This window comes from Ovis canadensis, chromosome 2 (genome assembly GCF_042477335.2).
Source record: "Ovis canadensis isolate MfBH-ARS-UI-01 breed Bighorn chromosome 2, ARS-UI_OviCan_v2, whole genome shotgun sequence".
In the NCBI taxonomy this organism is placed as follows: Eukaryota; Metazoa; Chordata; class Mammalia; order Artiodactyla; family Bovidae; genus Ovis; species Ovis canadensis.
The window spans coordinates 11,715,992-11,741,921 of NC_091246.1; the positions used below are offsets into that span (position 1 = coordinate 11,715,992).

The 25,930-nt window shown below is 41.0% G+C and overlaps 1 protein-coding gene across 1 annotated transcript in view; it reads right to left on the reverse strand.

The window, feature by feature from the left end:
- The window catches only part of UGCG (UDP-glucose ceramide glucosyltransferase), a 38,916-nt gene extending 13,460 nt beyond the window's left edge, over nt 1–25,456 (reverse strand). Inside the window, exons 1-2 of the mRNA XM_069575431.1 lie at nt 24,520–25,456; nt 6,845–6,986 (exon numbers count right to left, since the gene is read on the reverse strand). Coding sequence (XP_069431532.1) covers nt 6,845–6,986; nt 24,520–24,617 — 240 coding nt within the window. The 5' untranslated portion in view covers nt 24,618–25,456. The remainder of the gene's footprint in view (nt 1–6,844; nt 6,987–24,519) is intronic.
- Between the last annotated feature and the right edge of the window lie 474 nt (nt 25,457–25,930).

A 25,930-nucleotide genomic window follows, 5' to 3' on the forward strand; every position in this document is an offset into this window, starting at 1 on the left:
AGTTTTTTTCCAAAAAGAGAATACTAGGCCCCATCCTTAAACTTCTGAATCAGAATCTCTGAGGTGATACTGACACATAACCAGGTTTATAAAATCCTGAGCTCTAAGTTACGATTTTTTTGTAAACTACTAAATTTTTTCAAAAGTGTTTGCTTTCATACATAAAGATGTTCCTGTATTAGTGTGCGGGCTATGTATTCTAAGCGGCAACTTTTTTCAAAAGTGGTGATAAATTCACACTGACTCTAAAGCAAATTTCCTACCAAACTCTCTTTCTAAGATAGACTGAACATTTTTAAGCAGAGGAGGAAAGTTAATTATGTCCACGAAAAAAGATAACAAAGTTATATGATCTAAAAAATACAAAGGTGGCTCAGCGGTAAAGAATCCATTTGCAATGCAAAAGATGCAAGTTCAGCCCCTGTGTGGGTAAGATCCCCTGGAGAAGGAAACGGTGACCCACTCCGGTCTTCTTGCCTGGGAAATCCCATGGACAGGGGAGCCTGGTAGGCTACAGTCCATGGGGTCACAAAGAGTCGGACACAACTAAATAACTAAACAAACAGTAGCATACAAGGCAGAAGGTAATCGGAAGGCTTGTTTGCTTTAGTTCCATTGATAAGCATACACAAGTAAAAAGTGTGGAAAAAATGCATACAGTGCCTTGAGTGCAAAAATTAATTACTGTTTGCCTAATATACATTATCTCAGCAAAAAGTGGCGGCATAGAATTTAATAGATGAGCACTTAAGGACCAGGACTAAGGTAAATGAAAGTTTAGCTAACAAGGTAAGATTTTTTTTTTCAAGTGAAAAAAAAAAGTTTTCTTAATATTTTAAGTAGAGGGGCAAGCAATGTACACTTTCCTCATACTTCCTATCTGTAGTTATTACACATTCCATCCAATATCTACCTTCATGATGACTGACCAAAATTACCACCTGGGAGGTACTGAAATAACTAAGCAATTTTACAGCCACTGGTCTCCAGAAATCACATAAAAATCTGAGAACAGGATGAGCATCATTCCTGCCACACCGTAAAATTTCTTCAAAGGTTGACTCTAAGTCCCATAATACGTCAGCCACCTTCCCAACAAAAAATTTTTGCTTGAACCTCCAAGAGGCAGTGACCTTAATGATGAAGATTAGAAAGGTTAAGTGGCTTCCCGGATGGCTCAGAAGGTAAAGAATCCACCTGCAATGCAGGAGACAAGAGGAGATTCGAGTTCGATCCCTGGGTCAGGAAGATCCCTCAGAGGAGAAAATGGCCTGGGAAATCCCACGGACAGAGGAGCCTGGCGGGTTACAGTCCAAAAGGTCACAAAGAATTGAACACGACTGACCACACATGCACACACGCAAGTGACTTTTCAAAGAGTGTAAATAACGATTCGCTTTCCTACTACAGTGAGCCTCTCAGTCACACTTGCTGTAAAGAGTTCATTGTTTTTTCAAACACTGCATAGTTTTATGCTTTTAGAGTTTATGCTGTTATACAGGTGTTTTAAGTGAATATAGTGAAAGAAAATGTTTACAAGTAATACAACTCCATAAAATAGTATTAAAAAAGCTACTTTCAGCTATTTCCCCAGCAAAAGAAAACCCTGTAATATAGCACTAGATATCTGCTTGATGGAAAGATAAGGGCTATAGCAGGTTGCAGCACAACTTTTTCAGAAGTATATAGTGTGAGTATAAGTAAGGGAGGTGCGTATGTCTATCAGCCATTCAGTCAGGTCCAACTCTTTGCTACCCTATGGACTGCAGCCCACTAGGCTCCTCTGTCCTTGGAATTGTCCAGGCAAGAATACTGGAGCGAGTAGCTATTTCCTTCTCCAGGGAATCTTCCCAAATTCAAATGCAAGATTAAGAATTTTTAAAAAATTGATTATACATCTTAAACTTCACTTCAAATGAAAAATAAATACCTCCTTATTAGCCAAAAAAGGCAAATGAAATTCAATTTACATCATCTGAAAAATGTTCAGACTCTTGTTAAATAACTTTTGCTTTGTTGTTTCTGATATCAAAACTTAAACCAAATTGGAGGTAGGATTTCAAGTTTTCTCTGAAGTGTTAGACTTTAACCAGGAACCTTCACTTTCAGCTCCGTGTTTGAGCTCTGGGTTTGACACAGCCCAAACATGTAATTTGCTAGGAATCTCTGTATTTGAATAGTTAAATCATGCCAACTATACTGCAACTGGTAAACACAAGATAGTAAGTTGGTTGAAAGTTTTCTTAGCTGACACAAGAATAATTTTTCAGATATGTTTATACTATCAAAAGAACATAAACGCACAGTCAAAAGTAAAGCATTTATTAAAAAATATTATACTTTAAAAATATTTTAAGAAAACATTTATTTTATAAATCTGAAAGAAATACAAGGCATAGTAAATTCCACTATAAATGGGCACAGTAATAAATATATAAAATCTAGAAATAATCCCAGAATATTGTAGGTGAGGTTAGCCTCATCTTAGTAAGCTTTCTATACAAACAGCTAAACTAAATTTCCCTTTTGCTTTTCAAACAGTGAAATGACTGAAAGGCTAAGTCCAGGAGAGGTATAGACAATCTGTAAACTGCAATTTGGTCCTTTGATATTTAAGAATGAACTATCTGAAACTGCAATAATCATAAATGTTACTCCCATGAATAAATTTAGATGCATAAATGATGCTCAATTTAGATATATAAATTAGTATTAGAAAAGTCTCCTCACTGATTCAGTCCTGTAGATATTAGGACTAAAAACTCTGTACTGTAGTAAACCACATAAAATATTCTCTTAAAGTAGAAAAATATTAACACATATTAATCAATTATATTGCATATCAAGTAGGAATATCTTGAACCATTTATAAATAACTACACATGCTTAAAGAAAAATGTTATGATGATATTTAGATTACAGCAGAATATAGTAAGTTCTGTTACAGGATGGACTTAGACCCCAAATGTCTACAACAGTCTCTGCCACTGAGTAAATAATGAACTATTTGTTAATACATCTGTCCTAGGGTAACTTTTGAGTGAAAGATAGATGCTTCCTTTGAGTGAAGGGAAGATACCTTGTAAGAAAATTGCTCTGAATTCAAAGTTGTGACAAGTTATTATTACAACTTACTTACTTTCAAGAACTATATAGTTTATATAATTTTTCAAATTTATCTGGTAAATTTCTAGTCTTTCAAACTTAATAGTTTTATTACATGTATTATGCTGATCTTTCAATAATTGAACCTATTCTCAATCTTTAAAAACTTTTTATTGTCATCATTAACAATAAAGAATCCAAGTATGGCACCAGACTTTCAAATCTGTAAACCCATGTCCTATTTACAAAAAAGAAAACAAAATCGCAGTTACCATAACCTCAATCTGTTAATAACTCTGATCATTGCCGGGAGCCAGCACGAGGAATCCCGCCCTTGGCAAAAGTCATGAGGTTAAGGGGCCCAACAGGCAAAGGCGAGTCGGGCCTTAAGGGAGCCTTGCTGGATCTGCTCGTGCATCTGCCCCCAAACCAGAGTCTGCCTGCCTTACTGCGTTATGCTTTCACCTCTCTTCCGACATTAACAGGGGCTATCCCCGACCACCTTTCTCTGGAAAATTAACTTAGAGCTCCAGATAATAGTCTCCTGCATATAAAAGGAGTGTCTCAGGTCAAACCTCTCTGCTGGCAGACTAGCTTGTGTGACAGGATTATCCACACTCTTGCTACTAGGTACATGATTGTTTACAACCTCTCAACCATAAACAGCACAGAGAGTTTGGAGTATTTTGAAAGTCTTAGTTACTATAGGGTTTTTCTAAAGATAAAAATTATGTTGGTGAAGGGTTTCATTGCTGAGTTAATGATTGCCGCCAGGCCTCCATATCTTTAGGCACCTGGGAGTATATTAATCGATGTAATTGGAATGTAGAAAAAGAAATATAGTAGTTTTGATGTTAGCAATACTAGACTTCTGAGTTAATGAATTTTCTCTTTTGTTATAGATCACTGTACTGCTCTTTCTTTGTTATAAATCATTGTGTCCTTCCTGTGTAAGAATGTAACTTTATCACTATTTTAAGACTAAATAGACCTTAAGGGGAAACAAGTTTTCTGATTGATTAACCTTTATCAATAGAAAGAAAGGTGGGGCCATAAAATGTTAATCGGTCTCCAGACCAGAAGACACTGTGAACAAACGTAAGACCCTTGTAAAAACAAAGATATGCTGAGAACACATTTATCTCTATGTACAACTAAAAGTATAAAAATGGACCTGGAAAATAAAGAAACGGACCAGTTCCTGGAAAGACTGGTTTCCCCCGTGTGGTCTTTTCTCATTCTCTTCTTTTCTGGCTGAATTCCCATCTGGAGCATGGAGGCTCGCCAAGCCTACTAATTTTGCCTGGGCTTCTAAGATCTGAATGGGGGGACACTTTGTGTTCCCACTCCTTCAGGAGACCGGGAAGACACCTGCGGCCTACGTAGGTGGTGCAAACTTCTTGTCTCGCACTTTTATTGGTTTTCTGCGTAAACCAAGTTATTCAGCCTCTTTTCTCCACTAATTTTCCTACTACACTATTCTTTCCTAATCTCTCTTTATATTTCTAATTAAATAGTTCTTTCTTAGGACGCTGACTCCGTCCCTGCTTTGAATTCCCTGGATCCACTGGGGCTGGACCCCGGCAGATCATTAATTTTAAAATTCTTCATATGGCCGGAATTTACTAAAGTAAAGCCATCAGGCCACTTGAGATGCAGATTACTGCATCTTCCTGATATGGCTGAACTTCCCTCTAAATGCCTTCTTTTATACTGATGCCAAGTAAATAATCGATTTTGTGAAAAATGAGTTTTATTTTTTATTATTATATTTTTCTAAGAAAAAATTTCCCAAGGAATAAATATCAATATAAGGTAGATTTATAAGATATTTAAAGCACAAATATCTTTTAGGGCACTTAGTATAATAACAGTCTCACCAAACTTTAAACCTAGAAATTCAGAACAAGTATCAGTAATAAACCTTTTTGCATATGTCTAAAACTAAACAAAATTTTAGAATTTCATGTTTTATATATATTGTGTGTGTGTGTGTCTCTGTGTGTGTGTATCTGTGTGTGTGTGTGTGTGCGCTCAGTGGCTTCAGTCATGTCCGACTCTTTGTGACTCCATGGACAGTAGCCCGCCAGGCTCTTCTGTCCATGGGATTCTCCAGGCAAGAATACTAGACTGGGTGGCCATGCCCTCCTCCAGGGGATCTTCCCCACCCAGGAATCGAACCTGCATTTCTTGCTCTCCTGCATTGTCAGGTGGGTTTTTTTTTTAATCACTAGCACCACCTGGGAAGCCACATATATATTTCCAAATGGCCTATGAGGTTCCACATCAAATTAAGAGAGAAAAAGAGTTATATCTAGAACAAAAATATTTCTGTACTTTTGGAAAACAATGTTTACATTTGACAAATAGAGAATATTAAAGTCTGTTGGGCTTGGCAGTTATACAAATGTTCATTTCATGACTACATGCCTCCTTGATGACACAAACAACTCATGCTTCACACTCAGATTTGTGCAATTTCAGTGGTTTAATTTGTCGCTGGTAGAATATTTGCCACTGTGCTCGGTCTTTTAAAAGCAAATAAAATGCTGTGAGATCAACATTTTCCTTTAGAGTGCAGGTACTCTGCACTTTTGCTCTGTTTTCTAAATGTTCTATTTACACAACTAACAATTCTTTTATAATTAGAAAATAAAATTGTGAACTAAAAAAGAATAAAAACAATCTCTTGCATATAATATTGTGCATTTTTGTAATGTGTCCAAACAAGTTTCTCCTTAGCCACATAAATGCCTTAATGACATAATTAAGTGGAAAAGAACTAAGTGACAAAAATCTAAGTGAAAAACTCGAGCTCTGGAGAGCAATACAACTCAATACAATACAATACAACTCCAAATTGTATTTAAAAAAAAAATCCTCATTCAGAAGAATAAATTGATTATTGATTCATCCCACATGTTCATAATTAATGGATACATATGTTCCTGGGGTTATTTTAAGAAACTCTTTAAACCCACAGCTAACTTCAGAAACTATTTAAATGTCGTGACTATTATCCTACAAGAATGGTGACATAAAAATTTCTTAACTAAGTTTCAAGAGTGGTTGAATACAGAAAGGGGAAAGGGTTGGATGACAGTTAAAAAATTGAAATGTGAAATTAAGTTCCACAAGGATAAATGCATATCCTTTTTCATTTTCACTGCAACTCTCATGAAGTAAGATTTTTACACTCAAACTAACAATGTCTGAGTTCCAGAAGCTTTACTCGAGGATTTCAAATTCATTCAGATCAGGGGGATTCCCTGTGGCTCAGACAGAAAAGAATCTGCCTGCAATGCAGAAGACCCAGGTTTGATCCTTGGGTTGGGAAGGTCTCCCGGAGAAGGGAATAGCAACCCACCCCAGCATTCTTGCCTGGAGAATTCCATGGATAGAGGAGCCTGGTAGGCTACAGCCCATGAGGTCGCAAAGGGTCCGACAAGATTGAGCAACTAACACTTTCACTTTCAATTCAGATCGACATACGGGTAGTTAGAAAAGGAATTAATACCCCTTCCTCAATCCCATTTCTGCCCTGTGACAACTACTACTATTATTACTATTACCACTATTATTAATACTGCTAAAGCATAAATTTGATGAAGCCAACACCATTATAAATTTTTAATAACTTCACCTGATGCCGTGTCAAAATTCCTCTGTGTTTACTATAAGTTAAAAAGAAAAAAAGCTACGGTTCAGTGCATTCCCATGAGTACAACAGTGCACTTACCTTGGGATAATCCAATTCAAAGAATGTTTCCAAGTTGTTGATTAGGTTAGGGTCTACTCCTTTCAGCGGTTTCAGAAGAGACACCCCTGGCAGCTTGCTATATGGCTGTTTGTCTGTTGCCTTCTTGTTGAGGTGTAATCGGCTAAAAAGCAAATGATACATATATTAACATACATTTCTAGAGAATGTCTTAGTGCCAAATCTATATAAAGTATGTATCAAGCTACCAATAAATTACTGAATTCTAAATTTAAAAAAATTAATTGGCAGCTTTTTAAGGGGTCTCTGGAAAGGAAAGAAAGTATCAATAGCACAAGGTTAAGGTTCCAGTGAGGAAAACCTGAAGGAAGCAGAGTGAATGTCCCAATGAAGGCTGGAGCTTAAGACTGTTGCTCTTTGCTGTATTCTCAGATGCCAGAACTATGCCAGCCCCGGAGCAAGCATTCAATAAATACTTGGTGAAGGAAAGAATGACAGTGTTATTAGCCCACACATTAACTGCCTTTCCTCCCAAATCACCATCAAGGTGGCCAAAGAACTATAAAAAGAGCAGAAGGAAAATCCCTGTCTTCACCAGAAAAATATGGAAGTGTAACCAGAAAAAGTCGAGAAATTTCTGTAACAGTCTACACAACAACTAATTGAAAGAACTACCAAGCCAGCCTGCATGGCAAACAAGGAAATGGGATACCTAGCAGAACTCCCAATGTTCACAAGCTCAGAATGGCAGTGATGGAATGGAGGGAAGCTGAAGGTAAGGGAAAAATAAAAAACCTTAATGATGAGAGAAATCTCTATTAAGACACTGAAAGATAAACCAGTGCCACAGATACCCAGATAAGCTGGCCAAGGTTCTCAGACCTGCTCCAGCCCAAAGGGTGGTGTAGCACAGCGCTCCTAAGAGGGAAGCTTTACCAATTAGGGAAGAGAGAATGTGTCCCAGTTCAGGTCAGGTGTGTCACAATAAAGAGTGTTTCAGCAGAGTGCTGAAGTTTCTAAAGGAAGCTACTAAAGGTGTCTTCCCTCCTTCTCCTATGCAAGTCTCCAAGCACTCAACAGTAATTAGACACTGGAACAATCACAGGGCCATCTGCAGGGTATTTTAAGACACATTCTTCCACATTTTAACATCTCTGAAATCAACGGCATCTTACAATCGCTGGCAGCCCGATGGCAGCCCAGACTTAGCAGCATGGAAACCATCCCTTCTGGAAGATCAAGAAGATGCCCGTATCAATGCATCTTAGGTTAGATGAAATATACTATTCATCTATGGGTGATTTCTGGAAGTTCACTAGTACCAATTGTCTATAGCAGTTAGTCACAGGCTCACTCCCCCAATTAAGGCAGAAGTGTGCTGCAGCAAATATCTCGGGTTTCAGATAAGACCATAATGTATCTCTGTGGAAAGAAAAGCAGGCTACTACCTACAATGGAAAAAAATTAAGCAACACAAAAAATTTTAAAGAGCAGCGTGGTCTTGGTCTCTGATCCACAACCCTGAATGCCAGAAAGTAACGAGAACCATCTACAGCACGCTGCTCTGTGTGGCAGCAGTCCACAAGTTGCTTTATACTGGCTGGTGATGAAATGGAGAGAAAGTATTTAGAAACTTTTCTAGCAGTTTGGCATTGCCATGCCATCCAAGTGTATGATCAGTCATTTATTTTTACTGTAGTTTACCAAAGTGTCAGTCCATGACAGATGGGAAAACTTGAAAAGAACTGATCCTTTGCCACAGACCAGTTTGGCAAATATTGATCTATAGGGTTCAGCCAGAGGGCTGGATGATCTAAAATTTATATAACCACAAATATGATCACTATTCCGTTGCTAACAAAATAGTAGACTAGATGTCTGGAGAAACCCACCCTGTAGAGAATATCTAGATGGCCAGGGGGGGCAAGTTTATATTTAATTGGTTGAAACAGTAATATATCCACATGGTTCAAACCACTAAAAATATTAAGACATTCATATAAAGAAGTCTCCTTGCCATCTCTGTTCCCCATCAGTCTTGTTCCCATCACTACCTCCCCAGCATTATTAGTTTCTTACTTATCTTTTCAGAGATTTTTCAAAAATGCATACTAAGCCAAAACATACACAGATGGAATTCTTATATAATATTTATAATTTTCTCTACTCTTAAAACAAGCACCCTGAAAGCATGTTTTAGGGGCTTCCCAGGTGGTGCTAGTGGTAAAGAAGCCCCTTGCCAATGCAGGAGATGTAAGAGATGCCAGTTAGATCCCTGGGTCAGGAAGATGCCCTGGAGGAGGGCATGGCAACCCACTCCAGTATTCTTGACTGGAAAACCCCATGTCAGGCTATGTGTGGTCTATAGCGTCGCAGAGTCAGGCACAGCTGAAGCAACTTAGCATGACTTAGCACACATGCAGAAGCATGTTTTTAGATATGTGACTAAATGTTATGATAAAAAGGAAAACGTCCCAGGTCAGAAATGAAGAGAAACCTCTGAGTAAATGAGTGCTGGATATAATATTTACACTGGGACCATCTGCTAGTCTCTAGTTACCTAGAGATGATAACAAGCCTGAAACAGGAATGACTGAAATCTGTTCCAAGAATCTTGTAGAAATATGGAATCTTTGAAACACAAAGTAGAAAACTCCTGGGCCACAGAGGAAAGATGGGGATGCTGCCTAAATTGGATTCAGTCCAAAATAAAATGGAATAAAAGCAAAAAGTCTTCCTGGAAAAACCTAACTATGTGGGTTTTGGGACCCAGAACTCAGAATACAAACTGCAGGTGTTGCCTGAATAAAACCCAAGAGATGGAATAAGAGACCATCATATGTGACCATGAATACATGAAAAGAACCACATAACATCTAGAAATGAAAATGGTGGTCACTGACATCAAAAACTCAATAGATAGGTCATAGGTCATATACACAGTTTAAAAAACAACCGGAGAACTGGAACCAGATTTGAAGAAATTATCCAGATTACCGCATAGAGAGAGTAAGAGGCCAAGACACTGAAATCATGAAAGGGTTTGAGACATGGATGATAGAGTGAGAAGTCTAAAATCCCAGTAGCTGTTATCTATTAATTCTACTGTATGATCATTGAAAGTAAAAGTGAAGTCACTCAGTTGTGCTGACTCTTTGCGACCCCATGGACTGTAGCCCACCACACTCCTCTGTCCATGGGATTTTCCAGGCAAGAGTACTGGAGTGGATTGCCATTTCCTTCTCCAGAGGATCTTCCCAACCCAGGGACTGAACCTGGGTCTCCTGCATTGTAGGTAGACACTTTACCGTCCGAGCCACCAGGAAAGTATGATCATTAAGTACAATTAAACTAACAAAACATCCATATAGGGTGATGGCCAATTACAGAGAAACCTAGCCCACTAACACACTGCATTTGGGGAGGCTTTACATTAAAAACAACAATAATTTAAACTGCTACACAGTCTAGTATCGACTCTATTTTTCCCTTTTTCCTCTTTGTCTTCATTAAGACATCTTACTAATGCTAATATATTTACATAATGCTAATATAGATATACGTCCTATCCTTTCATATCAAGAATGCTGCATTTTATCAAAGATAGACTGACCTCCCAGATTACCATGAAGCTTTCTCTAGGTTTACGGTGAAGTGAATTGCTGATAAGTACCATGTCTGAAATTTCTACTCAAGATTATTATAAGTCCAACTATATTACAGGGCCTTTAAAAAATTCTAATTTGTGCCTCCTCCCAATATCTATGTGTGTATCTAGCCCTCTCCCTCCCTCCTCCCCTCCTCACAATTTTCTTTCCACACCCCAACAGATCATCTTGCAGTATGCCAGCTAGGATACCAAAGTACTACTCTGGAGAGCATTGTTTTGACTTAGGTAATAAACACACACATGCAATCATATAGGACTCTGCTCTGCACACAGTGGTGCTCTGCGATTACTAAGCATTCCCTTACTGAATAATCTCTTTCGACTCCAAATGTGTATCAGGCATTATCCTATGCACTGGTAATATAACATGATGAGAAAAGAAGTGTTCGTCACCAAGTTGTGTCTGACTCTTCGAGACCCCATGGACTGTAGCCCACCAGGCTCCTCTGTCCATGGAGTTCTCCAGGCAAGAACACTGGAGTGGGTAGCTATTCCCTTCTCCAGGGGATCTTCCTGACCTAGGGATCAAACCCAGGTATCCTGCACTGCAGGCGGATTCTTAACCCTCTGATCCACCAGGGAAGCCCAAGGCACACTCCATACTGCCAAGGAACTGGGGTTTAATGGGGGCGGTGCCCACATACAGAAGCCGCTTCTACTCACAGAAAAGATGCCATGGCCGGTATGTTGGAAGTCAGTCTGTGCTTTTCAAACGATAAACAACATCCCATTTACCCGGAGTCTCCAAAGTGGCCTGAATGGTGGAATCCCCAAAGGGGGCCAGTTTCACGAGTGGCTTTGACAGAGCCCTGCAAGGTTTCCTGGTTTCAAAGCAGTTTTTAAGGATCTCAGGTCAGGGTTTCTGTGTTACACAGCATGAACGTGAGCTTACAGCCCCCACACCCTGCACAAGACTTCCTGTGGGGCTGGTTTCCACCCTTAGCCTGATCACGTGATTTGCTTCCTTCCAGGATCCTGGGATCCCTTTTCAGCTTCAGCCCATCCTGGGAATCCACTTCTACCTTCCCCTCATGCATTTGGCTTGCAACCTTGATGTTTTTGTAGGGGAAGCAGGGAGTATTTTCTTTTGGCTACATAACACATAAAGTTACATGAAAGTACACAGCTCACTGAATTTTCTCAAAGAGAAACAGCCATGGAAACAGTAGCCAGATCAAGAAACAGAGTCTTACCAGAACCCCAGAAGCCTGTGTGTGTCCCCTTCTACTAACTACCCTCTCCTCAAGGTAACCACTATTCTGACTTCAAGTACCACAGACTAATTTTGCTGGCTTCAAAATCTATCTAAATGGAGTCCCGTAGGATGCATTCTTCTGAATCTGGCACCTGAAGACACACTATAGTAGGCTGTTAAGTCTCCAGGGTCCAACAAAACAATGATACATAGTGTGTTCTCAAAATTTTCAATTTTATTTTTTAATTGAAGTATAGTTGATTTACAATGTTGTACCAATCTCTGCTTTATAGCAAAGTGACTCAGTTATAGACAAATTGACATTCTATGCTTTTTAAGTTAAATAAATGAAGAGTAAAAAGTGGTTGGCTAAATACAGTTGGAAGAAATGGTTAGTCTAGAGAGAGAAACATACGAGCCATCCACAGTTTAGTACATACATATTCTCTCCTAGGTGGGGCATGTCATTGGCAGTTGGTTACAAGTCAATATAATTAATATTTACATAACTGGTAATGCATGAAGAAGATCAAGAGTGGAAAGAGCCACGAAGACAGTGAAGCCACAGAGGGGTTTGTTAGGCTGGGCTGTTTTCTTTTTGAATGGGTTCAAGAAAGAATAACATTGGATGCTGCCGAGAGGACAAGGTAAGAACTGAAATGCCCACTAGAACGTGTGAACACTGGTGACCTCAGAGTCCTCTGGGCAAGGGGCAGATCAATAAAAACGGTTGAGAAGCAAGTGAATGACAGGTGAGTGGTGATAACGGTGAATAAACACTAGTTTCTCCTGAAATCTGACAGTGAAGAAAGGCCAAAGTTAGTAACCAGGAGGAGAGTTTTTCAGTTTAATTTTTACTTCTTTTTCATTTTTAAAACTTGAGTATAAACAGTTAGCGGAAAGAGCTAGTCAAAAGGTAAACAGAGAAGAAATAAAAAATAAGGAGTGGCCTGAGAAGATCCACAGTGTGAAGCAGGAGTCAAGGTAATGTGGCCAGGATGAGGGGTAAGATGGTGAAGATTTAGAAGAGGTGCTGCCAGTCAGGGGTGTCAGAGCTAAAAATGGAAACAAAGTATTGCCAGAGGCCAGCAGCGGCTCAGGGGTGAGATCTGAGCCCATGAGTGTGTAGCAGTTCAGTCCACGTGACTGCATGATAATCTCCATTTTCAGGATTCTGAACACAGAGAAGCTATAAATTATGAGATAGATTCAGGATAACTGGGCAGACTGATCCAGGGGAAGGCAAGGGCAAGATGAGGAAGTGAATTGTAGTGGAGAATTCAGTGAAGCCAAGTAGCACAAGGGTAAACAGCCTAGGGCAACTGTTCTCAGCCAAGAAAACCACCTGGGGGTGTGTGTGTGTCTCTGTGTGTGTGTGTCTGTGTGTGCGTGTCTCTGTGTGTATGTGTCTCTGTCTGTGCGTGTCTCTGTCTGTGTGTGTGTCTCTGTCTGTGTGTGTCTGTGTGTGTCTCTGTGTGTGTGTGTGTATCTCTGTCTGTGTGTGTGTGTATCTGTGTCTATGTGTAAATTCCTTACTGAATCTCTTGAGTTGAGGCCCAGGCAGCAGCATGCTTTTTTTGTTTGTTTGTTTGTTTTTAAATCTTCCTCAGTGACTCCAATATGCAAAGTTGAGACCCAAGGGGCTAGGAAGTCTGATTACTGTAAGAACAGAAGATGGCAGAGATGGAAACTCTCAGAAAGATCAGCTGTTACAGGACGCATGGAAAACAAGAAGGCTCCAAGGAGCCGTACAAGTTGGGGAAGGGTTGGAGAAGACAGAAAGAATGGGGCTGTCTCCATAATGATCGAAATGTTGCCAGTTATCAAAAACTTAAGATTCAGAGCAACTGGAGACATTTCCATACAGACATTCTATCCCTATGGATTACTTCCGGGGTTACCTTTTAGGTTACCACCCGCAGTATATACAGCATATTGGTTTAAGTAGTGAGTGAGTGTGTGCTTAATCGAGTCTGCCTCTGCGACCCCATGGACTGTAGCCCACCAGGCTTCTCCCTCCATGGAATTTTCCAGGCAAGAATACTGGAATGGTGGCCATTCCCTTCTCCAGGGGATCTTCCCCTGACCCACAGATCAAACCTGAATCTCCTGCATTGGCAGGCAGATTCTTTACAACTGAGTCCACTAGGAAGGTCACAGTGAAGTTTAAGAGCCATGGCTGGAGGGAGACTGTCTAGATTTCTGTACCAGGTTCACAGTTAACTAACTGTGTATCCTGGGCAAGGCATTTCTTTATCTCAATTTGCTCTTGTTTTTTAAAGTGTGAGTAAGGGTACTCACTTACTTCATAAAGCAATTGTGAGAAACAGATGAGATTAAGCCACAGAGTAAACATTCAGTGGTAGCTATTACTAGCAATTTTTCAAAAAGAACATTTTTCCACTAAATGTAACTCCTCTGAAATATCATAGTACTGATTAGAGATTTTGAGAGATCAAACACTAATGCAATGTATATAACCAAAAAGGAAGGACTGGAAATTCATATACTTAAAAGTTATTTCATATATGTTTAAAGAGTAATCCATTATGTTGGTTTTTCTTTTTAAAGATAAAGTCAACTCTTATGTATTAAGGAAAATTAAAAGGTGGGGGCGCGGGGGCTTCCCTGGCGGCTCAATGGTAAAAAATCCACCTGCCAATGTAGGAGACATGGGTTTGATCCTTGATCTGGGAAGATCCCATATGCTACGGAGCAGCTAACTCCATGCATGCACCACAACTATTGAGCCTACACTCTAGAGCCTGGGACTGCGGCTACTGAAGCCCGCGCACTCTAGAGCCCACGCTCTGCAACAAGAGACACCACCACCACGAGAAGCCCAGACTCCACAGCTGGAGGGCAGCCCGCACTCGTGACAACTAGAGAAAACCCTGTGTAGGAATGAAGACCTAGCACAGCTAAAAATAAATGAATGATTTTTTTTTAAGTGTAAAAATATTTTTTAAAATGAGAGGGAAAAAAAGGCTAAACAGGGAAAGTGAAGTCGCTCAGTCGTGTCTGACTCTTTGCAACCTCATGGACTGTAGCCTACCAGGCTCCTCAGTCCATGGAATTTTCCAATCAAGAGTACTGGAATGGGTTGCCATTTCCTTCTCCAGGGGATCTTCCCAACCCAGGGATCGAACCAGGGTCTCCCACACTGCAGGCAGAAGCTTTACCATCAGAGCCACCAGGGAATCACTAAAAGGGGGAAAGGGAATCACTAAAAGTCTCAAATCATGGTTAAAACAGAAAAAATCAAAACGGGTTAAAACATTTAGTGCAAAGTATTAATATATACTGTATTTACATTAAAATTATATTCAAGGTTAAAATTACACTCAAAATTTAGGAACTAATTTAAAGTTCTATAGGTATAATCCAGAAGTGTAGAAACAATCCAAGTGTGAGATTGAGAGACTTTAAATGACACAAATTATTATCGCCTAAAAAGGACCTGTTACTGTTTTCTTAGGTGAGCTCCCCTTTAAGACTATTAAAAGGGTTCTCAGCTGGGCAGAGGTGCTGGCTTTTCAAAATTTCTCCACGCTCAGAGCCTGGCTCAGAATTTGGATTCTGCAGTCACAAGAATCCCCCTTCCTTCGGCTCTGCTGGAGGAAGAGACTGTCACCCTCAGAACTGAGAGGCAGAGGCATGATAATTTTTCCACAATGCAGCAGGTACAAGGCACAAAGTGACTACTGGTTACTATGTAATCCAATCAATACCGCCTTCTATCATGGAGATATTTTGAGGCATTCCAAAGGAGTCTATTCTGTTTGGCTGGCCATTCAATCACTACACCTAACACAGTCCCCAAAACAAAGACGACAATGCAGCCTTCCTCCTGGGGAGAAAACGCCCCTCCCCACTGCTTCTAATACCTGGAAAGTTCTCATCAGTGGCAGCAGATCCTAGGCACCAGACCCAGAGTCTGGGATTTTAATACTAGTCTTAAGTTCTCTTGAAACAGAGACAGTTTCAAGAGAAACTCTCTCCTAACACCCCTCCTAACTCTCCTCCTAACACCTGTTCACTTCATTGTTAGACATCTGATTTTATTACATTTTCAGGAACACGTTAAGTAAGAAAGAGAAAGGGATAGACCATGTATATGCTAGTCAATGGTTTGATTGGTTTCGTTTTTGAAGAACAAAATAATCTTGAAACTAAGGGAGCAACTGGGAAAAACAGGAAAGTATGGTAAATTTTCAATACGTGTCATTTTCCCAAGGCATTATTTCTAAGTGACATTTTAAATTGAGAGCTGGAGTCACTCCTCCATCAAAAAGGAAAAAAAAAATCGAATTCATGTAATGAAGGCCTGTCACTGTCAAGGACAGGGAGTGGGGTACTCACAGCAAGCTGCTGCAGGGCAGCAGCTGCAAGGCCAGGGAACAGAAGGGCAGGTACCATCTGGGGTGCCTCTCACAGTACCAGTTACTTCAGTCTAAAAGGTCAGGGGAGATGAATCACAGGCAGAGAGAGGCCCACAGGGTCTTGCTTTCTATTGTGAGCTAAAAGGACATCTCTTCAGAGAACACTTCAAAGAACTCCAACGGATGGTAAGGAGTATTCGGGAACGTTCTTCTGGACTTCATGGATGCTTTGGCTTGATGAATCTTAATTGGCTCTCTGCACAAGGGTTTTTTGACTTGTCAACTGACGGGATGGCGGTGCTTTTTCTCGCTGATTTTCATTCCCTAACATCTCAGTCTCTAAAATTGTTACTGTCCTTTCCATCATTTTAGCTTACTGCCTTTGAATCTTTTAGTCCCCTTTCGGCCCCTCCTCAACAGTTTGTTTAATGGTTGGTATCATTTAAAAATAATTTATTTTATGGTTTTGTATTCAAGTTAAGTTTTGAGCAGGAGAGGGGAATGAAGGGAGGGCCTGGAATGAAGGGAGGTTTCTGGGAGAGAGGGTGGGCTGTGCTCCTCCCCTTTATCAGCCCCTGGCTGCTGCTTCCCATGGGATTTCCCAGGCAAGAATACTGGAGTGGGTTGCCATTTCCTCCTCCAGGGGATCTTCCCCACCAAGGGACAGAACCTGCTTCTCCTGTGCAGCAACCTCAAGACAGCGCTACATCTACCAGAAGTGAGGCACAAGAATTTCCCTCAAAGCTTCTAAGGGGAAGATAGATTCCTTGAGGGCAAAGTTCACCTTGCTTAACAGCCCCAGACTGTGCTGTTTTTATAGCTCTGCTGTGCAAATCAGTTGAAGCGATTTATTTGACACTGGGAATTTTCTCCTTTGTTCCACGCCATCAAGCTTGTTAATATTTCATGTAAAATTAAGCTGATTGCTTGATCAGCAGATCCCATACTTCATATAGTCCATCCCAGCAATTCCAAATGATAAAAGACTTCTTTTGTTGCTGTTTTTAGCTATGAATGTGCTCCAGAAGGTTGTTACCGTGTCTATGATCAGTAAGTGTCATGATTCATGTTACCTCCATATAGCATTTATCTTCAAAAATGGTACTGCCGCAAAATGGGCTTCATTAGCAAAGCACACCACATCACAAAACACGCCTTCTGGTGCAACATTAATTCTGTAGACAGAAGTTCCCCCAGAGAACACAGAACAACCCATCAGTGAGTTACCTTTATAGGAAAACACAAACTATCTCCATTGGACAACAGACTTGTACACTACAGAACACAAAAGACTCCGTCACCTTTGTTAATTCTGTTCCCTCGCCCTCCCCCCCAAAACAACCCACTAACCCTTTGGTAACAAAAGAGCTAGCCAGAGTGTGTGGGAAATAGAGCAATGTATTTTGCTAACAGCAACAAGTAGCTTTGCATTTCCCGAAGGGTAGATCCAAGTATACAGATTATTGAAGGCATGACAGGTATTCCCTTTGGAAAACCCTGGGGGGATATTCAGATCTAACAAGTAATTTGTAGGTAAACATGTGATTGGGCTTCCCTGGTGACTCAGAGGGTAAAGAATCAGCCTCCAATGCAAGAGACCTGGGTTTGATCCCTGGGTTGAGAGGATCTCCTGGAGAAGGGAATGGCAATCCACTCTGGTCTTCTTGCCTGGGGAATCCCATGGACAGAGGGAACTGGTGCCCTACCGTCCATGGGGTCCCAAAGATTTGGACACGACTGAGCACAGTCAGGATCATGTGACTGATACGGCATTGTTTCTATTTTAACCCACAATCAGAAATAGTGAGACAAAGATTTCATTTGGTCCAACTCATTTCATGAAAAGCCATGGCCACTGAATCCATCCCAAGTTCTGTCCATCTACCTGAAATCACAATAGCCAAATAACACTAAGTTAATGAGTGATCAAAAATCCCACCATTAGTACTGGGAAAAAAAATCAAAGATTATTCATTTGACATGCAATGATCAGCTGCCGAGTAGCACTGAAGATACAATAGTAAATAAGACACCTCCCTACTCCCCAAAGTTTATAATCTTAAGTGGGGAAAGAGACAAGAGAACACATAGTTTTTTAGATGGGTAAATTCAAGATACAATGGAAGGACGTAAGAGGGGGTGCCTAACCCAGTAAGGAGCTAAAGCTGAACGAGGAGGAGTTAGTAAAACAAAAAGGAAGGGAGGGAAGGAAGAAGGGAGAGAAATGGAAAAGAGGAAAGAAAGAGAATTCTAAAAAATTACACTGCACATTCAGAGGAATGCCAGTAATTGAATGTGGCTGGAGAAACAGGCACAGGACATGGCTCACCTCCTCAAGAATTACGTCTTATTAAGGAGTTTGAATTTCAACCTGAAGGCAGTGGGGAACCTTGGTAAGATTTTAAGCACATGATCCAAGATTGCTGCTCCAGAAAGATTAGGCCACAATAAGAAAAACAAACTAGATAAAGAGCAGCAGGTGCTGCTGCTGCTGCTGCTGCTAAGTCGCTTCGGTCATGTCCGACTCTGTGCGACCCCATAGACGGCAGCCCAGCAGGCTCCCCCGTCCCTGGGATTCTCCAGACAAGAACACTGGAGTGGGTTGCCATTTCCTTCTCCAATGAGTGAAAGTGAAACGTGAAAGTGAAGTCGCTCAGTTGTGTCTGACTCTTCGAGACCCCATGGACTGCAGCCCACCAGGCTCCTCCATCCATGGGATTTTCCAGGCAAGAGTACTGGAGTGGGGCGCCATTGCCTTCTCCGATAAAGAGCACAGCTGTAGGTAAAAATACCAGCAAGTAGAGATAGTTCAATAATCTAGGGTAGAGATAATATATACTGAACTAACGATGTAGGTAGGAAAAGGGAGGAATGATGAATTAAGAGAACCACCACTAAACAGTAAATTTCCATTTTGCTTTTTTTTTTAAATGTCCATTTTGCTTTTTAAAGCTATCACAATATTATCCAATTCCATATCTCCCCAAGGCTCAGGTTCAAGGGGCTGAACTACCTGATTCATGCACCCCAAAGTGGTTTGGGCAACAACGGCCCTGACTGAGCAAAATCTGTTCAAAGTCCAACTGCATCCTCAGGACTAAACCCAGAAAATAAGCTCTCCTCGATTTACACTCTACTCAGAGGTTAAAGCGTCTGCCGGCAATGCAGGAGACCTGGGTTCAATCCCTGGGTCGGGAAGATCCCCTGGAGAAGGGAATGGCAACGCACTCCAGTATTCTTGCCTGGAGAATCCCATGGACGGAGGAGTCTGGTGGGCTACAGTCCATGAGGTTGCAAAGAGTCGGACACGACTGAGCAACTTCACTTTCACTTTCAAAGGCTGAGAACACCATACATTTAAGACCAAATTTAAAAAAAAAAATCATATCATCTAAAAATAATATCTGAAATGCTAAAATTTTCATTAAAAACATAATTACTTTCTGACAGGCAGTTTAGCACAGTTATTCTGATACAGTGAGTACTTAAACTCTACTCAAAAATTGTGCAGCAGGTTTAAAAGTTGTTATACCAGAAAAATTAGGAAAGGCAGAATTAACTTGAGAAAAAAAAATCTTCAAGAAAAGAACGTTTAGTAGAGGGCAGTTAATATTGGATGGATATAGGAGTATTGCCACTGTAGTACCGTGGCACCTCCAGTCAATTAATGGAAAACAAAAAGGCTATCACTAAACATTAGGATACCACACATAAAGGGGAAAAAATGATTAAGTCCAAGGAGCAAGAAGGATGGGGAGCTGAGAGGAGAAAAAAGCAAGGTATCTTGCTTAGAAATTCTTATCTAGCAGAATGGTTCCTAAATAGCTAAAGAGGGAAGAAAAAAAAATTGGTTCCAGACTTTTGTGTGAATTAGCCACAGTCCCCCAGCTATCAAACCACACAAGCTCTCAACAAAAGAGAAAAAGTTCCATAAGAAAATCACTTAACTAACTATGCCTACAGAGGATATAATCATTAGTTTCTTTTTTTTTTTTTAAGGAAACAATCTTCAAAATAAGAATTTTGAAATCTTGAATTTCAAATGCTCTAATCTAAAAGTTATATTTAACCTTATAAGGGGAATTCCCTGGTGGTCCAGGGCCTTTACTGTCATGGGCCTGGGGTTCAATCCCTAGTCAGGAAACTAAGATCCCACAAGCTATGTGTGTGTTGGGGTGGGAGGGTGGTGGGCAGGGGGAGTGGGAGTACGTGCAGAGACATTTTAGGCAAAATTCCACAAATGTCTGCCATCTAATATATGTTATGAAATGATGAGGCATCAGTCAATATTAATTCTGGAAAAGAGCAAAGCAGGAGGTAAAGATACCAGTGAGCAGAGAAAGTTTCAAAATATTGAAAATAATGGTTCTCTAGTTATAAACCACTTCAATTTTTAAAACTATAAGCTTAGACAACTTATAAGATATTTATGAAATCAGAGCAAAAAAAGTCACTGAACAATTGTTCACTGTATTAATTACCTTCTGCTCCATTTTAAAAATACAGGCCAATACTTAGCTTTTTAATCTCATTTTAAGAAGCTACAATACAATAGAACATTGGATCCAAATTAACTAGATACCATTACACACTGTATTTAATTGTAAAAAAATAACCATGGTGTTTTTTTTTTAATGTTCATTGTTTTGTTTTTTAGCAATTTCACTGCAATGCTTGTATTACTTAAATATTTTTAAACATTAGTAGCTCACAGATTACGCTCCTTAATCTGACAACCAGATATGGAACCACATAGGCTTCATTTCCACCAGTTTCAGGCACAAGGTTTTAGGAGGGGCATTGATTAAATCTGGCTATTTTAATTTATTTATACTTTATCATATTAAAAAAGGATTTGAGAGGATACAGACACATGTTCAGGAAACATATTCTTCAATAAAATATAGAATGCTTAGCATAAAATTTTAACCAAAATATCACTATCAATATTCTTTAGCCTTCCTTGTCAAAATGTTAAGAATATCAAAATGCTGAGATTATCAAACCTGCAAATTTACTAAATACAGTAGAAAGAGAGGACAAACCCTTAGTGCTCTGCTTGAAAACAACTCAAACTGGGAAGCATCTTCACTTCAGTAAGAAAGGAATCAAATCATACAGGAAATAATTTTGAAGGTGGGATGAGATGAAAGGAACCTAAGTTTTTAAAAGGCAGCATATAATTTATACATAAATTAAGCTGTTGGTTATTTACTTCATGTTCTTTTACCTAGTTCAGAAAACTATTCTGAAGATTCCTACTAAACTATTATAAACTAATTGCATTTTCTTTGTTCTATTTTCATTTAACTTTTCTGGATCCTGTTACTGTCAATATAAAAGGTAACTTCGTGGAGCATTAAAAAAGAAATAGAAAGACTCTACCGTATCTTAATTAAAGTTTGTGCTACTCTCAAAAACTGAAAGTATTTTAAACAAAAAGGTATTAAAAAAATTTTTTTTCAGTTTATTATTAAATACAAAATAATTTAAAACAATTCTGGAGTTGTCACAGTCTAAGAGTATAAACACTCTCAGATGGTTACTTGAAGTATTCAGCTACTTTACTAGTGTTAAATAAGCGTGACTTTTAGGTGGTGCAGTGGTAAAGAATCCGCCTGTCAATGCAGGAGATGCAAGAGACAGGGGTTCGATCCCTGGGTCAGGAAGTTCCCCTCGAGTAGGAACTGGCAACCCACTCCAGTATTCTCATCTGGAAAATCCCATGGACAGAGGAGCCTGGTGGGCTACAGTCTGCAACTGTCACAAACAGCTGGACAGGACTGAGCATGCACAAACACACATACACATCACAGAGGGAGGGTGTTCCATCACAGTCCTATGTTGAAAGATGGCAACTTTCTTCAAATTGGGCTGTGAATTTAACAATTCCAATTTGAATACAAGATTACTTAGAGGTTCTAAAGTTCAAGTAAAAATGTATAAAAAGTCATAAAAATTTACAAAAGAATAAGGAAGGGCCTGCCTCTAAGTAACACTGTAATAAAGGTAATAATACTTCACTAAAACAGTGGATACTGGTACACTTTATAAGGGGTCAACTGTTAAAAAGGAAAAAAAAGAAAACTCAAAATACTAAAAGAGATATTATATAACAGTTAGGAGAAATGGAAAAGATAAAAAATTTTACCAGTTGGGGTGGGGGTGGGGAGGGCAGCGGGAAAGACAAGGCTATCTAAAACACAAAGGCACACACACACTTTTATACATCTGAAATTTATGTACAAAGTTGAAGGACAAAAAACAAGTTGGGAAAAAACTGCAGCATATCACAGAACAATCTTCCTATGAAAAGGCAATAGATTGTACAAGCAAAAGACTTATGAATATGAAATTTACAACTAGCTGTAACTGGCATTAAATAGATGAAAAACATTTGATGAAACCAATAATTACAGGAATGAAAATAAAAAACAGAACAGTAAAAACCCTAATACTTAGTAAGGGGAAATGGGGACCATCATACAATGTTACCAGGACTATGAATAGATACAACATTTCTGTAGGATAATATGTATCCAAGTTTAAAATGTGTACCACTTCTAGTCCAATAATTCCTCTTTCAAAATGTAAACTTAGGAGATCATCTCTTAAAGATGGAAACCATTCATCACAATGTTGTTCGTAATAGTGACAAACTGAAAATAGCCTAAACGCCTACCAATAATAATAATGAACACATATTAGTGCCTCATAAACAAAAATGTCATGCATCTATTAAAAATGATGGAGAGATCATACATTTACTGACATGAAAAAATTACTCATGACATTTTACATGGAAGCTCCATGAGAGCAGGGGCCTTGGATTTATTGTTCTTCAATCTTATTTCCAGCACTTAGAACAGTGCCTCGTACAAAAGAGCTTCCTAGAAAGTATTTATTAAATACATGAATTTTAAAGCTGGTTACAGAAAAATCATGGTATGGTCCCTTCCTCGTTCCTTCCTGACCTCCCTCTCTTCCTTTCCCTCCCCCTATAGAAATATAATTGGAAGGATAGTACAAAAGGTTGACAGGCAATGGAGTTTTGGTGTGTGTGTTTAACTTTCCTCTTTCTTCTTCTCTGTAGTCTAATTCCCTATACAATAAGCCTGTTTTATTTCTATGATCAGATAAAGTAACAAAATTGCTTTTTAATAACTTATATATTTAAAATGAACTCCAGAATGTTCACTGCCTACAGCTCACAAACTCCAAAACCTAAAAACAGTATCCAAGAAGCATTTTTCCTTCATCTTCAAAGAAATACCATCATGCATTTACCATGTATCAGTAGCATCTTTCTCCACTACCAGGAAATGCTACACTACACTAATAAAATGCAGCATTTCTAAAAGGAAGAAGTACTTTTTCTGCAGTGAAAGGGAAAGAAAAACTGTTAAGTAATTTCTTAAAGTCTTCTCTCTACTAACATATACCCTATTCTAAATGGTGGTAAAGATAACTATGCACAATCTTTTTTTTTTTTTTTTTCCAGCTAAAAGTCTAGTGAATCCAAGAGTAATGGGCTGTGTCAATTCTTTCATCTCCTTACAAAGACTTTTTCCATTTTAAAGACAGTCAAACAATTAAAATATCAAAAATAGTTACACACCCTATGTCATACTCATCCCATTACCCGATTTTATTTTATTTCATAGTCTTTATCACTATCTGAAATAACCTTATTCGGATTTTAATTATGTCTCTCCCTTCTGGAATGTAAGCTCTATGAGGACAGGAATTCTGTCGTGCTTGATACTGTGTCTTCAATGAATGGTATCTAATGAAAAGGTATGTGCCTGGGGGGCGGGGCGGACCCAATCTGAAGACAAAATAGAAGGAATTGGGGGGTGGGGGGTAGCCACACTGAAATGCACAAGCTGACGTGACTTAAGGTTACAACACCAGTTCAGAGGTTTGGTGGACGTTTTTCAAGATGGACAGGTGCTTCACATCTATCTAAGGACAGAAAGCTTATCCAGGAAGAAGAAAATCCACAGGGAGGTCTCCAGGTGGCTGCGTGCAGCTCCCAGAAGAGTGGAAATGATCACCATCATAATAGAAACGTGGCCCAGGTCGAGAGAGGGAAAAAAACCTCACAATACACCATACATCTTGGCCCAGATGAAAAACCACACGAATCCATAGCACAATCAAACCAAGCAAGCAACCCTCCGCCCTACACATAAAAAGAGTACAGTCTCTTTCCGCTGGCTGTGAAGTCGCCTGCCGCCCAGCCACCCCCTCACTGGTCACTTCTCTCTTCCAATGAACCCCCCGGCCCAGCTGATCCAAGGCTAGAGAGACTGGGAGGGAGAGTCTGAAAATTGGCTGTCTCCACCCCCATCCGAGCCCAATCTCCTCCAAAGCGAAATTCCTCCTACCCTCGCCTGTCCCCGAGGCCTGGACCCCGCCGCGGGTCCTCCAGCTGCCCCTCACTCACGTGTAGATGATGGCCATGAAATGCATCAGCCACAGCACCAAGAAGAGGACGAACCCGAAGACGGCCATTCCCTCCAGGGCCAGGTCCAGCAGCGCCATCCCCCGGCCCGGCCCGATCCGGCCGCCGCAGCGGACAGCGCTCCCGCAGGAGGAGGACTGGGTGGGCGCCCGGCGCGGGGGCGCAGAAGAGGAGAGAAAGGTGGGGAGAGGAAGGGGCGGAGGGGGTGGGGGCGGAAGGGGCGGGCAGGGCCTGCGCGCCCCCGCCCGCGCGCTCTCCCTCGCGCGCTGGCCCGGGCGCGCTCGCGGGTGCCGGCGCTGCGGTGGCCGGGCTCAGTGGTCAGGTCGGCCGTGGCCCCGCGCTCCCGCTCGCCTCTCCACCCCTTCGCGGCCGCCTGCCGGACCCCGCGCGCCTGCGCCGCCGCCTCCGTCGCCGCCCCGCCGCCTTCCCGCAGCCTTGGCGCCGGGCTCGGGGCAGCGCAGCTCCGCGCCTTGCTCTGCCGTCGCAGCTCCGAGCACTAATCGAAACCGCCCGCTGGCGCCCCGACTCCCCGGCGCACCCCGCCCCTCCCCGGCCCTCCGAACCCGCGGTCCCGCCCTCCGAGGGGCGGTGCGCGCCGCTCCTCTCCGCCCACCCTGCCGCCCTCGCGCTGGTGGCGTCACTGTCGTGAGCGCGCCCCTGGGAGGGTTAGTCTGGGTGTTCCTCTCCAGCCGCCGGCCGCCGCCCACCTCTCGGCGACCGGCGAATGCGACCCGGGCAGCTGCCGCTGTCGGCGGAGCGCGACCCTGTGTCCAGCTCCGAGGACACTGTCCCTTTGTCCGGCTCTGGTGTGCCAGGGCGTCCTAGGAAAAGGCCCGGGGTTCCAGGCAGCCCCGAGTTGTCGCGCAGTGCAACTTCCAAAGCTGTGTCCGCAGTCTCTGCGCCGGGCATTGCCCGGAGCGGCCCAGACCTTCCAAGGCACGTTCCTGGGCGTCCGGATCTGTCCCATTGCCTTTCTCCCTTGCTACTTTCAATGCTGTCGAGCCTTGGATCACAACGTACCGAGAGTGAAGTCTTCTGCTTCACAGATCTCTAAGCACCTTAGAAGCAGCATGTATGTAACATACAAGAAATTCTCAAACTCTGGATGTAAAGGATTAGCTAATTCTGAAGTCCTCTAAGACTCCTGCCCAATATGATAGCCATAGGGGCTATTGCGCGCTTGAAATGTGGATAGCAGTAACACAATGAGTTGTGTTACGAATGTAAGTCATACACCTAATATGAAGTGATACACTTGATGTCATTAATTTTATATTGATTTCAAATTTTAAGAATATTTTTGATACGAGTTAATTTATTAAAATTGTTTCGCTGCCTTTGCTGCTGTTTTTTAAATTCTGCTAGCTACTAGAAGATTTTAAGTTACCCAGGA